Genomic DNA, 18,194 nt, shown 5'->3' with positions numbered 1-18,194 from the left:
CTTTGTGTACTAGTTTTACTAGTTTTTAGATTCTCTGTTCACCATTTGTATTACACACATGCAAAAAAAGCAGTTACTGACCACAACTTTGGACAAATCTACCTTGTCGGTGCACATTATATGTACAGGTAGAGACTAAAGCTCTTTTCTCCATATATAATTTGTGTTAATCATCCTCTACCCTTCATCAGTGGTAAGTTTCTGACTATGGGACCACTGTTGGCTGAAATTTTTTGGTTGGGGAACAATTCTCAGTCCAGCAGGGACACTGCAGCATTTAAAACCCCAACAATGCTGTTGTGCCTGATGCACTCATGCCAGCACAACACCTGCTAACATGCCACCACCATGCTGTTTTCACTGCTGTTCTGAGAATGAGCCACCCCCCAAATAATATCTGGTCAGTGGTGGTCCTGTGGTGGTCCCTTTCCATTGATGGAAAGGGTAAAGAGAGGATGATGAATTGTGCAGCAATGGATGGGCTACAGTCAGTAAATTTAGAATATATACAAAATAAACAATGCATTGTCTGTCTGTGCGTTAGCTCAACCTTTTCCAAAGCTCTCCTCGAGGAAATCCAGTATTTACTGTTACCATCCCGAGATTAGGACTCGATTCATATGGTAACTGACTCACGACTCGATTCAGACTCTCCCTAGAATGACTCGCGATTGGACTCGGACTCGCGAATCAAGATGCGTTAAATTTCAGTTGAGATAAAAACGGATTAAATTAGGACTGCCAACTAATTCGGTAAGTGTATAAAACTTGCCTTGTCGTTTACGTGTTTGACTTTGTCTGCTAGTTTTACAAAAGAAATGCGCAATTATTAGTTCGGTGATGTTCTCCTGCAGCAGCACCACAGACAGAAGATGCGTTTTTAAAGGAAAGAGGCGAAACAAATTGAAACGGTTGACTAGCACGTAGCTAAGTAACTTAGCTAGCTGTGTTAGCTAACCTAGCGTTAGCTAGCTAACACCGACTTGCTAAGGCTTTACAAACTAATTTACAGACTCACTAACGGTTTCGAGTTGTTTTGCCCCATTCGGTTAAAGGGAAATTTCAAAATTTCAAAATAATTCAGTGCTTGAGATGTAAACAAAGTCATTCAGAGTGGTTTGGTGTGAAATGGCTCATTGTAGATGAAAGTACAGACTCCGATTTCTTAACAGTGGTGGTGATAGAAACCAGGGGTCGCTATGCCTTCAGCACAAATAGCTATAACCTAGCCATTTTAATTGCTAACCAAAACCACCAGTGAACCTACTCTTTTGAGTTTGTTTATGTAATGCTGATGATGGTAAAACAGTCATACATCTGAAAAAAAAGTTTTTGCCATGAATGGATTAAAGTACATTTTAAGCCAAAAATTTTAGCACAAAACTGTCATTAAACAATGTGTCACAGATCAGCCAGCATCTATTTAGCCTAACCATTTCGTTTAATATCTTTCTGTGGTGGAGTGTTCAGAGGCATTAAAATCTTCAGATGTCTGGTTCCTGCCACCATCACTGTCAACAATTCTGACTGGCAACTTTCTCTAGAAGGTTCTCTAGAAAGCATTTCACTGAAACATCAGTGGAGTTCCCCTTTAAACACATCATTTACTGCCTGTAGCACTTTAGTTTTGTGCCTCAGATGATTTTTCTATGAACAAAAATGTGTATCAAACCAGAAAAGGTTCTAATAGGGTTTAATATTTGCACAGTGTGATGCCTGTAGCTACTAAAGAGACTAATCTGACATTGTTTGCTAAAGACTCAAGACTCGACTCAGATTCACATGCCAGAGACTCAACTGAAGCGACGTGACATAAACATCTCCAGTATCTAGACTGCCCGTTCAACAGTTTGTTCAGTTATTTAAAGTATTTATTGTAGCTGGTGATGTAATTTTATACAATCAATATAATGACTGGAGTGCACCAAGAAGTCAGGATGATTGGTATTTATTCTAATACATTTCTAATTCTATTCATCTTATTGCTGAGATGAATAGTTTTAAACATCTTTTTTTTTTCTCTGCTTAAGACTTTTACACAGTACTGTTTCTGGCAGGTGTTTCTGAAAAAAATGGCCTAATTAGTGTAGACATAAGGTAGGTGTACCTAATAACCTGGCAACTGAGTTTATATAGGCTGTGCAAAGGTACTGCAGCAGATGACATACAACTATATTGCTTTTTTTTAGGTTTTCATTAAATTCATTAAGTAAAAAATTGCTGGTATTTCAGGTATTTTTCTGTTGCACAAGTATGCAGGTTATGTAACGAACACCGCTGTAATTAAATTACCTGCTGCTGCAAGGTTGAAGATGTAATGGTGTCTCATATTACATAACCCCAGAACAGTACAGTATACAGCTCAATTTATTTTCCTACATCTGAGACACTTACAATCTGCACTGCATTTTGCTCCACAGGCAGAATTTGATCCCTATATCTCTGGCTATCTATGTCTATTTGTATCGCTATGCGCTATTGTACTCTGTTGTAGCCTGGTACCCAATAAGGTGGAGATTTTCTGACATTTCTGTCAATATGCTGTATTGTCTATAGCCTTTTCCTGGACACTCATACAGCTGCAGTGGTCTTTAGCGTGCTAGAGGGAGGCTGATACCCTGCGGTGGGTCTAATGTCTTTCAGTTAGCTGTTGCATTTGGCCAGCTCAGCACTTTTTTACTGAATTGTACTGAATCTGTCGAGAAACCTTGCAAACCGCAGCAGGACTCCTGCTGTGAAAACAATCTCATTTAACACTATTAGCGAGACATTTGAAGGACAGGCTGACTGTATTACGTTTAATTAGGTGTGTTTCTCGTCTGTCCTCTGTCTCTGATAGACCGCTAATGTTCAGAAGGTTGTACGAGCTGTGATCCAATTTCACTACATGGGTTTATTTGTTTCCTATCTTTATCCATGAAGTTAAACTGATAAACTCGAATTTGGAAATCATAATGCTTTTTCCTTCCAGACTGTGTTGTATTTCTGAGTGAAACATTATGTTTCCGAGCTAACTAAGCATTGCACTCAGTGACAGATGGGATAGTGGGAGATGAAGCATTATAATATTTTTATATTTATTATTTTTCCTGCCCCCTGGTGCACAGCGGTGTAATAAAAAATTAGACATTTTAGAGGCACTACGCTTTGGTCAAAGGTTAGGAGAAAACAAGATTTTATGTTATGGTGAATTCCACAAAGTCTGATCAGGAGAGTTAAAAAGATCAGTTTTGATGTCAGGTTAACTTTAAATGTTTAGGATATTAACAAACATAATAATAATCAATATAAAATGTATAATAAAAATGTCTTTCTTTTTCAGTTTCTTGCTGGTCTTCTCCTGTCTGGTCCTCTCTGTCTTCTCAACCATCAAGGAGTATGAAAAAAGCTCTGAAGATGCCTTGTACATATTGGTATGAGATTTATTGTATAATCAGCTTTATTCACTAATACATCAATTTATTATTTACATTTATTATAAACATTAAGTTTACTCACTTAATGACCTTTGAGGATGAGTCATTCACTAATACTGTTTTGCAGCTTGAAAATATAAGTGCATGAAATCTGAAATCTGATATGTAACAATGTGTTCTTCTGATGGATCTTGAACTTTGGAAACACTACAGTTGCTCTGAGGACAAGCTGTTTTAAACTGTTCATTTTTTGTTAGTTTGTAAGAACAGAAGGAAAGCAGATAATGTTACTGTCAAGACGCTGAATATCTCATTACAGTTACTACAAATCATCATTACAATGGAGAGAGTGGCTTACTGAAAGGACAGAAATGACTCATCAAATGAGGAGGACAACAAGTTATAAGCTAAAGTTAGCAAGGTGGCTCCCTGACAATAGATATCTTACCTCAGTTTGGCTCTTTTTGTGTGGCTGAAAGGGTAAAAAACTTGTCTCTGTCACCCACTTTGTGCTAAATAAAGATAGAATCGCTGCTTTTTTTTATGATTTTGTTTAACAACCGAGGCAAGAGTTACACTATTAGAGCTTGGTTGTGTTTATAAGCCTGTAGATGGGGGTTTAGACTAACAGTCATGATTGGTTAATACCACAGAGTGAGTGATATAGTTGCATAATGCATGCTGGGTATTGTAGTAGGAGAACACTGATATAAGAAACATGCAACTAATGTAAATTGTGAATTCTGTCAAACCAGTGAGGCCATGAGTTCTAACGCTGCACTACAGAATACTGCGTAACTCACAAATAACATGTTCAGCTATAATTTTAGGCTGGAATGCCTTGTTAACTATTGTTTTGTGTGTGTGTGTGTGTGTGTGTATAGGAAATTGTGACAATCGTGGTATTTGGAGTTGAATACATCGTAAGAATTTGGTCAGCAGGGTGTTGCTGTCGATACAGAGGATGGAGAGGCAGGCTGAAATTTGCTCGCAAACCTTTTTGTGTCATAGGTAAGAAAATAAATTGTTATTTAAACATGTACACCTTACTGTCCTGTTTCTTATGCTAAATGCTGATCCATGCGTCAAACTTAACATAATAAAATAATAAATAATCCCTTTGCATTTTTGGCTTAATTTCAGAGTCTGATTCAAGTCTGTCCCTGAATGCTGATATGTACTTCAAAATGTGTAGAACTGCACAGATTGCCAATGTAGCACACAGGCACTAAGGCAGGCCATCATGGAAAATGACTCTCTCTGTTTCCAGAGCAGTTCACACCCAGAATTCCTAAGTGTCCATATAATCACTTCTGGTTTTCTGTATGTCACCAGACATCATGGTGCTAATAGCCTCCATCTCGGTGTTGGCGGCTGGCACGCAGGGGAATGTCTTCGCCACCTCGGCCATCAGGAGTCTGCGGTTCCTCCAGATCCTCCGCATGATACGTATGGACCGCCGAGGAGGAACCTGGAAGCTCCTGGGATCTGTCGTCTATGCCCACAGCAAGGTAGCCAACATCACTGAACATCAGCTATCACTCAAGTAGCGCTCAGAGTGGTTCTGTCACCATAGAAACTGGAGTCCGTGTAGTTCCCAGAGAATAGGTGCTCATCCAAATTGAATGAGATGTTTCAAATAGCTTTTTCAAAGCATTTTTTGCTGCATGTTAATTCATGTGGGCTTGGTCCTTGTGGTTATCGTTTTCTAGTTATGGGTTTTTAAGGAAAATGCTGTATTTGGAGGATATGTTAGATTTTCTAGCATGTTAGACTGACATTGCCAAGTTAATGCCATAAGAATGAATTCTCCTTTTTAATCTTTTCCTCTCAAGACTTAATGCTCTACAATTTGCCCATTTTTACAGTTTCAGCTGCTTTGTCTTTGTAGCTACCGAAGATGTATGATATTCACAGATTTAAACAGAAGCTCTTCTAGCAGGGGGCATCATATTGAATCTCATTTGTCAAGCCTGTCTTTTCCCTCGCTATGATAAAGTGGATCTTGATAGATCAGGCTGTCCCACAGTGCAAGGTTGCTACCATCTTCTCAACCAAGCACATCTCCTCTGAGACACAGCATGGGGCGGGAGTATGGAGTTGTTCACTTTCTAATGAGTGATCCTGGTAAAGTGTCAGAAAGAATGAATTTAGGGTGCAACCGAGAACACTGGAGCCATGGTTGGTTTGCTTTCGATTGGATTTGGCACACTGCCCCCTATTACTCAAGCTGCAGGAGAGTTAGTGGCAGAGGGCTGGTGTCGGGGGGCTTGGGGAGGGGTAGAATTTCATTGGAAGCCAGACAAAAAAAAAACTGGACTGTGTTTGACCAGTAACTTGCCATTAGATGCAAGAAAGACTACATCTTCCAAGGAACTGCCACACTGCTTCTGTAGATCTGACATAAATGGAGGACTACTTTGGTAGTGTCATACTAAAGTGATTTCTTTAAGTGATCTCACATTAGGGTTAATAAGCATGAAAGCATCCCTCCATCCTAAAGTGCTTCAGAACATTCTCTGGCACCAATCCATCTTGGATGTGCATGATTACTTCCTTCTTCTCTAATGTGAATAGTAGGCCAAGTGCCGTTGTAGCTGATTTATATCCCCAGCTGCACTCAAGAGAATTCAGGTTGCACGTGTTTAATCCCTCCGCTCATAAAAGTGCTCAGTTTGGGCCAAACATTAACAAGCATCTTTATGAATGTGTACATCTGCTGTCCAACACTGCGTCAGTGTACCTAAACCTCCCTTTCAGTTGCACAGAGAACAACTCTATTTTTAGCTCAAGTCATTTCAAGCCCAGCTCCTTCTGATTTGACTCCTCAGCACTTTGCCTGCTCTTTCAAAGCCTGAGCCTGACACACAGGGGAATGCAGAGGCTGTTGTCTTGGTGATGCAACACTGTTTCTATCTATAACAGCTCATACACTTTATAAATAACAAGCCCCTCATAGACACGCTGGTATATGATGCAGGGTTATGAATGAGTTGAGATCCATGTCTTATCACAGTGTTCTGTAATAAGTTCAGAGCCAGAGATGTTTTGTTAAATAGCACTTACAGTTGTATGTGAGATTAACAATTCAGAAAAGCTTTGTAAAAATAGGTCGGATGTAGTTCCATTGTGTTACCAGTAAGTGGTGACATGCACACCTACCTTTACCAAGAGTGACACATTCTTCTTTCCCACGTCAGTCTTAACAAAGGCAAAGCTATTTAAGAAAAGTGTCCATCCATTACAGAGTAAATTCTACATTGTTGAATGAACTCCTGCAGTGCCCATTTACCACCAGCTGGACATGAATGAAAACTGTAAGAGCTAATTTAACATCAGGGAGTTTACTATGTAGCCTTAATCTTATTTTAATTTTCATGAGCTGTTCTCCTTTGTCTCAGGTGACTAATAAAAAGAACAATTAAAACAGTTGCTAACTTAATTCAAGTTTGAATCTCAGTTCTTTAGCTTTAGAGGATCCCTAGGCAGGACATGGATGGCACAGCTTTCTGCTCGCTCTGTCCCAATGACTCAGCATGCCATCCTGAACTGGGCAAGTTTAGATTCACCTCTAAAAGTGGCTCTACCACTCTCACCTGTGCCAGCGGCTGGCAGGCAACTTAATGCAACGTTGAAGTTAACGTACATTGAATAGCAAGAAACAACAGCAGCACCCATCCTGAATTTTTTGTCCAGTTTTTTTTTTAGATAATAGTATGCCATGCACACTGCAAGAAACCACAGTTTGAGACTGAGATATGCAGTTTGCACAGTGCTAATTAGGTATGCGTTGAAATTTCTATCATCGAAAATCTTCAGCCGAAAACGCTCGAAAGTGGCACTCTCAGTTTTCACCCAAAAGAGAAAAAGGCCAGAAGATTTAATAGGGCTACACTGAAGTGTCAAATGTAACACTGAACAAATAATTTGAATTGTAATGAAAATGAGAAATTGTGTTTAAAAATGCTGTTTGTTTGTGTCCTTCGCTGTCCTGTAGTGGTCAGCACACATGCATTTAAACTGTTTGAGCTGCAGCAGATAAATAGTGAAACACTCACACATGGTCCACTGCAGCAGACTTTAACTTGCTTGCTTTTTAGAATTAATTGACTTAATTCTTTAATGGAAATTATGGAAATAATACAGAGTAACTAAATATCTTTTGGTAATTAATTTTTATCCTCGGGTTTTGGAAGTTGTTACTGCAACCGTGCGTGTTCGTTATATCCTCCTGAGGTTTATGATTGTTTCTTCTCTAAATGACAGACTGTAAATGGACTTGTGTGCGCATAGTAGCCCCTGCCCGAGAAGCTTCAGGCTGCTATGCAGGACTTCACATCCATGTGCTTTACATATTAAAAAAGAGGTGTTTTCCTTTGTTGTAGCGGAGACACTCTGACATTTAGCTTAGGTGCCTTTGAGAACCCATGAAGTATACGCAAGTTGTTTAAAATAAATTAGTCCTCTAGTTCTCTCAGTTCTCTTTCTCAACATTTTGATTATTGCCTAAAGGGCATTGTCAGCATTATTATGTTATTTCAGAAGTGTGAACAAAATGGGAAATTATACATAAAAGAGCCCTTTCTCTTGGTTTTGTTTTCATGGCAGTGTTTGTCCTGAATTTCGGTTTCAGGCAAGAATTTTCATTTTTGGTGCGTCACTGGTGCCAAGGTGGTGTCGCAATTCAGTACATTTTTTAATACAGCAAAAACATAGTGGCTAAAAATGTGCCTTATGTTGATGCCAATATTTAGTTTTTCAATTTATTAGAACATTCATTATATGTATGAAATGTTAATACATTATAATATTAAAAAATCTAACACACCAGCCACAAGATAACATGCTGTGATACAGTTCAATATGACACGTTTATTGTATCCCTAGTAGCTAGTCAACATTAGTGATTATGATATAATGTACTTACATAACTTAAAACAGCAAAATTCATTGTAAGCGTAACCAACTAATGCCTGTTTCCTACCACATGAAATAGTTACGAATACAGTGCCTTTATCTGTCATAATTATTACTGATGATATTTATTTAAGCTGACTACAGTTGTTTTTCACAGTTATATGTTTACATTGCAATAAATCTATTCATTGGTTTGAGGCAAATACATGTTAATATAAGAAAACTGAAAACAATTTGAGGCACATAATGGGTCTTTATGAAAATAACAAAAGTCTAACTTCAGCAGTGAGTTCAGTAGAGGGCAGCAGTGAGTAAGCATTGACTGTTAGTAAGCAAGATAGCTAATCAGCCAGTGGGGTTAGGCTTTAATAGTCATTTGCAATATACAAAAACATGCAATTAAATTGTTAATTGCAGTTTTTTTTACATGACAATTAATTGCCAGCTAAAAGTGAATGATCGTGACCGGCCTAATTCTCCCCGATGCCTGAAACTTCGTTTTACAAATACTGTGTTAATCCCATTTAAAAGTAGAGACATTTTACGGTATTGCTGTTGATTGTGTAAGCAGCAATACTGTTATGACATGTGCTGATCTCTACTTCAACTTCAGGCGCCAGACATGTCTTGGCTTATTGACTGCGTTTAGGCTAAGATAAAAATGCTGTAAAATGTATTTTTGGCTGAACCACCATTTTAAGTACCACATTAGGGATCCCATACCTGTCTGTGGCCACTTCCCTGTGCTTTTAAAGGCTGGCACTGTGCTCTTGTTACTCATCCCACCTCAGAACATGTCTTCAGCTCTCTCAGGTGCTGAGATGAGTGCGGCTTCAGGCGAGGACTTCTCTAAGGTCAAAGTCCTGCCCACATCCTGAGCGATAGGCTGGCTCTGATGCTGCATTTTTCAGTCTAAAACAGGTTTGGGCGACTTTGCAGGTCCCCGTTCTGTCTGCTTGAGTGGTACGCTTTGCCGGTGTCCCATTTCTTAGCATCCACAGGAAGGTTGTGTGTGCAGTAGCTAAAAAAAAAAGAAAAGCACTTGCTGACAAAGCAAATCTTTGAAGTCATTTTTCTTACTTTGGCTCGTTAAAGGGGCTCGTCAGTGTTGTGCTGCGCGATGCCTTCCTCTACCTCGGCGGGTATTCTAATTAGTCTTTACACTGAATGTGCCTGATTTAAATGAGTCTCATTAAAACGGAGGTTATGCATCAGAGTCATTGACATCAAAATATTATTTTGTTTCAGACTTTCTGCACTGAACAAGCAATGTAATGTTGGTCACCTTTCAAGAGCTTGGAAGATTTGTATGCAGTTTGAAATCCATTGTAAAAAAATCATCTTACCCATTTCTTATGATGTTGTTGGTAAGATTTGAATATTTTACCACTGACCTACAGAACATGAATCAAAACACAGTGGGATTTCCAAGTCTAGAAGTGCTCTCACATTCAGAAGCCCATCAGTCTTGAAGAATAAAAGCACCATATGCTGCTTCTAATATATATGGAGCCTGTCATTGCATTGGTGGCCTTGCTGCATAATTGAGCACCTCAGTTTACCATGCAGACCTCCAACTGACTGGTATACATCCTAGCGATGGAGGGTGAAGAGGCCCTGCCGTTTTTTACAGAGAATGAGACAAATTCTATACATCCCCACACCACTGAACAAGACCTTTAAAAGATGTGCCCCCTAGGACAGTTAGCTATCTTTACATTGGCCATCAGTAGGCTTTACAGATGTCTTATTCTCATAATTAGCCTGTTACTGCTCATTCAAAATGGCTTCTTGCCAAGTTCTAGCCAGAGGCTACGCTTCTCTTTGAACATGTGGGTGTCTTCATGTTGTTTTCTGCCAAATTCTCTTTTAGCCATTGCTATCACCTCAGGCTGTCGTTCTGAGACACTTGTATGGGAATTAGGTTAGAAAACTACATTCGGGAACATTAACTTTTGGAGACGCTCTGGATTCAAATGAAATTGAATTTAGTGTAGTGCATTAATTATGTAGCACAAGATGAAGCACAAGCTAATTAGCCTCTAATAAAAGCTTGATCTGCTCATAAGTCGAGTTTTAGTGGTGCTTTGTGCCTGTGTGCTGAGGCATGTGGTTTTCTCTGTTTTTTTGTTGTTGTGTGAGAACATACACGCATGAAAGAAATATTAGTTGTTTAACTAATATGTGTTAATTTAGGTTTTATATAACTGAACTGTTCAGTGGTTGCATAACAGTAAATTCCTCTCACTAAATGAAAGTCACACATGGCCTGTTCAGATGTGGTATTAATAACCATCTCAAGTGATCTGATCTCCAGCTCCAAGTGAGCTGTAGTGCATTTTACACCTGCCATTTTCTTGTGTCTTGAATACAGAGACCAAATGTGATGGGATTTCATTACTGGAGGAAGGGTACTGGAAGAAGATTCCTTGTTCATGTCCATGAATGGGCAGTTATTAATGTGTAGATTCCATTGATTGCTAACACAATCCTGTTCACACATTTACACCTGTGATAATATTACCCAACATGCATGTTAATACAAAGTGTGAACATGGCTAAATGGACAATAAGATAAAGGTATAACTACAAAAAAACTATAAGAGAATTTTTAGTATACTTTTAAATATCACATAAAACTGCATGCATTCATTTGTGCACATATCAGGGGTGTAGAGTAAATCCTATTGCAGTTCTTCTACATTATAGTGATTGAAAACAGTAAACAGCTAAAGCATATTGCCATGGTGGGCATTAAAATGTTTATGGACCATCTGTGTCCTACCTTTAATGACTTTATGCACAGAAGTAGACATCTGCTTTGACATTTTGACTATTTTAGTTTTTGCAGTAAAAGAGCATTGTAAGTAACATACTATTCGCAGACCAAAGTTGACAGTGATGCAGCAACTTTTTTGACACAAGCTGACGTTTTGTTTTTGGAAATAGGTGGAAAACAACATACTCTACTCTGTCTGGGTCTCACTTTTATATGTCACCCAGGCACATCCTTTGAAAAAAAAAGCTGGAGTTTTAAATTCAAAATATACACACCATAATACAATGACAGCACTCACTGTCTCTTAAAAATGCAGCTTATTATTCTTTCCCCATTTGATTAGGTAGGCTTGTGATCAATGCCTGTGGCTACACGCCTGGTATGTACGGTGCGAAAGTATTTAACCCCCTTAAATGTCATCAGATTTTCCTGCATTACAAATTACTTTTTTTAACAATGACAGCAGTTTTGTGCTGTGTTTAAAAGACTGACTTTCATAAATTTATAGAGATAATGGCTTTATATAAGAAAATATTCTGTACAAAAATTACTAACTAAAAATGCTGTTTGTTTAAGTATTCAAACCCTGTGCTAGGGAAGCTCCAACACAGACGAAAGAGAGTATACGGCCTCTACTCTGAATTTGGAATGAAGATGCAGCAGTCAGTGCCATCAAGAGCTCTGCATACAGCTGGTCTGTGTAGGAGGGTTGCTAGAGAAATTACCGAAGTGAAACTACATCTGGAGTTTGGCAGATAGAATTAGAGTGACCCAGCAAAATGTAGGCTAAGATTTTGTGGCATTTTTGGCCAAACAATTAAAATGTGTGGGGCAAAACCCAGCACTGCCCATTTCTCAACAAATGCCATCCCAGCAGTGAAGTATGTGGGTGGCAGCACCATGCTTTGGGGATGGTTTTCTTCAGCAGGGACTGGGGATCTTGTTAAAATTGAAGGATGAACAGATGGTGCAAAATACAAGGAGATACTGCAAGAAAACCTGTCCTTCAAAAACTAAAGCTTGGGAGAAACTTCACTTTTAGCAGAACAGCGATCCCAAACACCAAAAGTAACGCAGGAGTGGTTGAACAACAAAAAGGTTAATATTCTAAAATGACTGATAAATGATCCATTTTGACTTGAATGAAAATTTACTTTAAAATTCTTGCTGTTTGGAACAATCTCTATAAGTGACATTTGTAATGTAGATGAATCTGATGACTTAAGGAACTCCTTAAACCTCTACTTTTGCAAGGCACTGTATGTTTTGGTGTGTTTCTGTTGGTCTTGATGTTATGTCATTTGATGGTTTGTGTTTGCATGTGTGTGTTTGCCCTTGGCAGGAACTGATCACAGCTTGGTACATTGGCTTCCTGTGTTTGATCCTGGCTTCTTTCCTTGTATATCTGGCTGAGAAGGAAGACAATGAGATGTTTGCGACCTATGCTGATGCCCTGTGGTGGGGCCTGGTAAGTGTAGTCACTGCCTATGTTGAATTCATAACTCTTCATAAATTATTTCGTAAATGTCAAACAAAAGTGTAGCAATGCACTAGACTGTATATTCATACTGTATTAAAAGCACAAATATAATTGCATAACATTAACAATGAATGGCTACATGATTGGTAGGGCCAAAAAACTATTCTCCATCCCCTTGTTGTGCAGCTTTTTACACTCATGTAGAGATGTATTCACTATTGGTTGACTGCTCAAACACTAGATTTTAGTTTGAGGCCTTATTCTAAAAGAGTTTTTGGAACCTTTGTTGATGGGCAGAACTTCTTGGAAAAGCTTCTGTAGTCAGATGTTGTGATTTGAAGTTGTATTAGCAAGAAAGCCTTAGTTAGACTTGAGCTGCCAGAGAGATTCACTGACAAGATGGCAGTCCTTGGAGACTCTAGCAGTTGCCAAGAAACAGTTGGCATATTTGCTGTGGAAATGAACTCAAGGACATCAGTGAAACTTCAGAGACAGAATGCTCACACAAAACTGTGATATATCCATGGGAGTTCAAAGTCGTATGAGCTATTTGTAAAAATTGTATTTAAACAGTTCAGATAAAAGTTTTATACTGTATTGTGAATGTGATCTAAAAACATTGTGTTGTAAAACAGAGATGGACAGAAATGGATCTAAAATCATTCATAATAGAACCATCGAAAGAAGAACCTTCCAGTGAAACCAGTCTTTAACCATCAATTCAGTTTTGCCTGTGACAGTCGATATTATAAATACCACAAGTTTAACGCAGCTGAAATCTGACCAAACCACATTAGAAGCCTTATGACACAACCATTACACAAGTCCATCATATTTTGAACAGCAGCTGAATGATGTGGCAGCTGACATCAATCTCCTTGAGTCCAGCCACTTCTTATTTCACTGAAACTTCATTTCATGTGCACTTGGGTTCCTCATTTGATTTGTAACTAATAGACCTAGTTAATTAAATAAAGTGAGAGTTAAACGAAAAAGATGCAGGCCAATTTTTCTTTTTATTAAGTTAGAATAGACTCTCTGTCAGGCTTGATGCAGCCCAGGCAAAAGGGAGATCACATTTGTGGCCATGTAGTCTCCTGGGACTTCCTGAGCAAAGAACTGAAAAAAAATGGATCAAAACTATATGGTTTCTAGCGCTTAAATTTTCATATTAACAAAACAAGACAATAGAAAATTTGATGTGAATGAAAGTATGAAAATGACATGTAAATTCGAAAAATTCAAAGGGGTACTGTTAGTCGTCTGTCCAAGCTATAGCTTTAACATAGGTATAACAAACTTTTGTCACTTTAGAGTTCTGCAGCATTTGTCCATATCCTGCTAAATTTAGTTGAATTGATTAACAAAATGTGCCAGCGTCACTGGGATGATTGTTTTTCACACAGGTTTGCTAAAGTGTTGGGGAATTCAGTAGTTCTTTGAGACTTTTTTCCTTTGTCTTTTATTTTTGTCATTCATATATATTGATTTTAAGGATTGAAATACCTCGTGTGTAAGAAGTTCAAAGAAAATCAACTGGAATGTCACATGGTTTGCACATTCAGGCAAATCAATGAAAAAAATATTTTGCTTTAAGTAATTTCTACATTTAAGCATGTAATTTTAGTACAGATCTTGGGTAGATCTGGGTTGTTTCTCTGCAGTGAGTAGTTATAATAGATACTAGGAATAGATGATAGAGAAAAACATAGTATATCACAATACTTAAATAAATTTTCACAATGCATGATACATATCACAATATTTTGACACAGACAAAACGTGTTGGTAGTGTTACATTTAAAAAGTGCAATCAAAATCTATAATTACAATGGCTGACATGTAACATTTTTTTCAGAAGAGAGCCATAACACTACACTTCAAATAACACACTTGTGATTACTTTCAGTAATGCTTCATAACTTTAATTTTATCTCTCCTGTAGATCACCCTGACGACTATAGGATATGGAGATAAGTATCCAATAACGTGGAATGGGCGTCTTCTTGCAGCAACTTTCACCCTTATTGGAGTGTCCTTCTTTGCCTTGCCTGCTGTAAGTTTGCAGATATTCTGAGAGAAACATGTGGTTAAACATCGAAACACAGGATTCATTTCAGTGCTAATGGGGAAATTTGTTTAAGCAGAGACAGGTGATGTGGGGGTTTTCCTGTTAAATATGATCCGGGCTTATTTACATTAAGAATCTAAAAGGAAAGTGCTAATCTGTAGACGTGTGCTAGTCCCAGTGTTTCTGTACTAAAGATCAGGTGTGATACATTGTTTTGAATGAAAAGAATAAAACAAGGAGAACAAGGAGAAACAAAGTGGTGTAAATTAAATATACCTCTGAGAAATGAGAACATCCAGACATACAGATTCATGATTGAAAAATATTTCAACACATTCAAATTCTCAAAGAAAAGAGATTTCAATATTTTATATTGAAATAATGTAATAAAACCACTTAAACCACTACAAATTAATTAGGCCTGGTCAATATCTAAAATTAATATTAATATAATATATTTTTTTGTTAATAAAAAATTGAGAGTATTACATATCACCCCCCTCCAGCTCTGCACAAAAACATACATACAGTGCTCATAAATACATGTGGCATGTTGTTTTACTGCGTATATGTGTGAGTGTCAGTGAGTGAATGAGAGAGAGAGAGAGAGAAAGAGAAAGAGAGAGAGAGCGAGCAGGAGAATAACAATTGATTTTTACACGCAAAGCTGTATCGGCGGGTATTTCTTATGTGTCTTAAATCTAAAATGATACAGTTCTGATTATATAGTGTTAACGCTTAAATGAGGACTTAAATGGACATGGGTGTAAACAGACCATGTAAAATAGAAACCACTTCAGTACTGTAAGAGGTAATTTCACACTGTTTCACAATGTGATTTTGCAGTTTGCCACCCAGCAGTTGGTGCCTCTCTTGATTTTCTGCAGATTTGTGTGTGTCTGTGTTTGGGATTTTGTGATTATACACACACACTTCTGATTTAGCATTGCAGTGCTGTGTACAATTTATAGAATGGATTACTCAAATGACAGAAATGATTCATCAGATGAGGAGGACAACAAGCTAAAAGGTAGCCAGCTAGCACAGTATGCCTTACCTCTTCATAAGCTTCTTTTCTCTGTGAAAAGGTAAAAAAAAATGTTTCTGGCATCCATTTTGCGCTAGAGACAGAATCACTGCTTTCTTTACAATTTTGTTTGACTGTTACACTGATGCTAACTTTGTTGTATTTATTAGCCTATAGATCAGGGACTAATCTAGAAGTCAGGATTGGTTGACACCACAGGGATTTCCAGTGGTATTTATGTAATGCATGGTGTGTATTATAGTGAGAGAACGCTGATGGGCAAAAACATGAACATTTTGAATCCTTTTAAACTGATGTGGATGAGGTATATAATTCTGTAGAATACAATAAAAAAGAACACAGTAAAACATATTAACCTATAGTTTTAGGTCTGAATACCCTTTTAACCATTAGGGCTCCACAATATATTGTTTGATGATCACTGTAATGAAATCAGCCTTTGCAGTACTGATCCCTCTCACAAAATGCAGTTTATTATTGTGTGCTGTGAGAATACCATTCTCAGATAGTCAGAATAATGCAGGCCTATTTATATTTATGTCACATCAAAGATGTACCAGTGTGTTTCAATATATTGCTAGGCAATATTGCAGATTCTATGGGTAGTAATATAGTTGCAATATAATATTTTGTCCATTTCGTGAAGACCTACTAAGCATACTTTCCCGTTTCATTTTAAGGGAATCTTGGGCTCTGGTTTTGCCTTGAAAGTCCAGGAGCAGCATCGGCAGAAACATTTTGAGAAACGGCGGAACCCAGCTGCTGGGCTAATTCAGGTGAAGCACACTTCTTGTCGTAATATCCCCAGAATGCTTTGTATCATCAGTTCCAGTTAATTACATTCCCTTTAAGAGAGCTAATTAAACTCCATTAGCAGCACAGTGTTTAATTCTGCTAGACTTGTAGAAGCTGAAAGCTCTGGTAAGGCATTTGAAAGACATCTTTATGTGAACTCTCTAATAGGGACTGACAGCTTGAGCTTAATAATTAATAAGTCAGTTTGGTACCAACAGAATCAAATCAGAAATTCTTTTTATTCGTGTTCTGATGGATTTGGTGGTGTTTTTAAAAAACATTGAGACTACACCATACATGAAAACTGGGCAGTTATGAACATTTATGGGCCCCAAGTGAATTCCACCCACCCCAATCATAATCTTGTTTCATGCAAGAATAAAAAATGAATAAATAGTTACTCTAATTTGATCTGGATAAGAAAATAAGAAATCTCTAGACTCATTTTGCTTTTTCTACAACCAACCAACATTGAATATATTTTATCAAGTAGCCTGCATACCTAGGGCCCATGGTGACTTGGGAGCCCTAAGCAACTGCTTAGACTGATTATAGCAAGAAACAGCCCTGCATGTGAACTGTGTTATCTTTGTATCTTGGTACCATGGTTCTCACTCATGGCTCATGGTTCTGGCAGTGTCTTAGCTCAAGGATAAAATAATTTAATGCCTCTGAAAGCTACCTCACAGAGAGTGATTACATAAATTGGTCTAGAACATGTCCCTTGATACCTGATACATTGTTTTATGATAGATTTGAGGTAAAATGTTGATCTAAAATGTAATTTTTAAATTGAGATATACATGCAGGGTGTTACAGGGCAAAATACTACACAAAGAAAAGTAAAACTTGTTGAATTCTACTATAAATAACATCCCACTCAAGTGCTTTGCAAGTACCCACCCTCATCATATTTTTTTGAATGCAACAACAGAAAAGGAAGAAATGTTTATTTTGTTTTGATCAGGAAAAAATAAGAAAATATCTAGACCCACTCTGCATTTTTTTTTTTACAACCTATATTGAATACATTTTAAAAATACATACTCAAGGCCCCAGTTGCTGGGGGAGCCCTAAGTGACAACTACAGTTTGGTCAGGAAAAAATAAGAAATCTCTAGACATTGAATAAATTAAAGTTCATGCTTGGGGCCTCTATTGGTTTGGGAACCCTATGTGATTGCTTATAGCAAGAAAGAGTCCTGACTGGCTCCTGTTTCTGGAGGTTTCTTAGCTCAAGCCTATTTGTACTTGGTAGGATACATGCACTGAGTGGACAACAAAGCACTTTTATAAGGCACTCTCTATAGAAGCATCTGCTTACTGCTGTAAATGTAAATCTAAAGTGACCTTATTTGCTGCTCAAACTGTCACTAGAATAATACTGTAATGAAAATCAAAGTCAGAATGAGGGCGAAAGTGAAGCCTTAAGACAAACACTCTTGGCGTCAGACATCACAGTATCAATATTTGACCAGAAGCTATTGATAGCATGGCACCAACAAATCATCTAAATTTGTGCTAACAGTGTATGGCAGTAAGGATCTACTGACTAGAAGACAATTCAAATTGTGCTCTGGGCCTGGGAATAAATCTGAAGTGAATAAATTAGGTTTCTGCAGATGAGGAGATTTAAAAAAAAGAAAGAAAATGCTTTGTCCCAGGCTGAGGAGAGTGATTAGATAAGGG

The 18,194-nt window shown here is 37.9% G+C and overlaps 1 protein-coding gene across 1 annotated transcript in view; it reads left to right on the top strand.

Moving 5' to 3' along the window:
* LOC118808487 (potassium voltage-gated channel subfamily KQT member 2) overlaps nucleotides 1–18,194 on the top strand; it is a 64,646-nt gene that overhangs the window by 24,259 nt on the left and 22,193 nt on the right. Inside the window, 6 exon segments of the mRNA XM_036571198.1 lie at nucleotides 3,323–3,413; nucleotides 4,301–4,427; nucleotides 4,752–4,927; nucleotides 12,455–12,580; nucleotides 14,538–14,648; nucleotides 16,392–16,487. Coding sequence (XP_036427091.1) covers nucleotides 3,323–3,413; nucleotides 4,301–4,427; nucleotides 4,752–4,927; nucleotides 12,455–12,580; nucleotides 14,538–14,648; nucleotides 16,392–16,487 — 727 coding nt within the window.

This window comes from Colossoma macropomum, unplaced genomic scaffold, assembly GCF_904425465.1.
Source record: "Colossoma macropomum unplaced genomic scaffold, Colossoma_macropomum, whole genome shotgun sequence".
Lineage (NCBI taxonomy): Eukaryota > Metazoa > Chordata > Actinopteri > Characiformes > Serrasalmidae > Colossoma > Colossoma macropomum.
The sequence above is the reverse complement of the archived record's forward strand: the minus strand, read 5'-3'. Positions and strand labels throughout refer to the sequence as shown.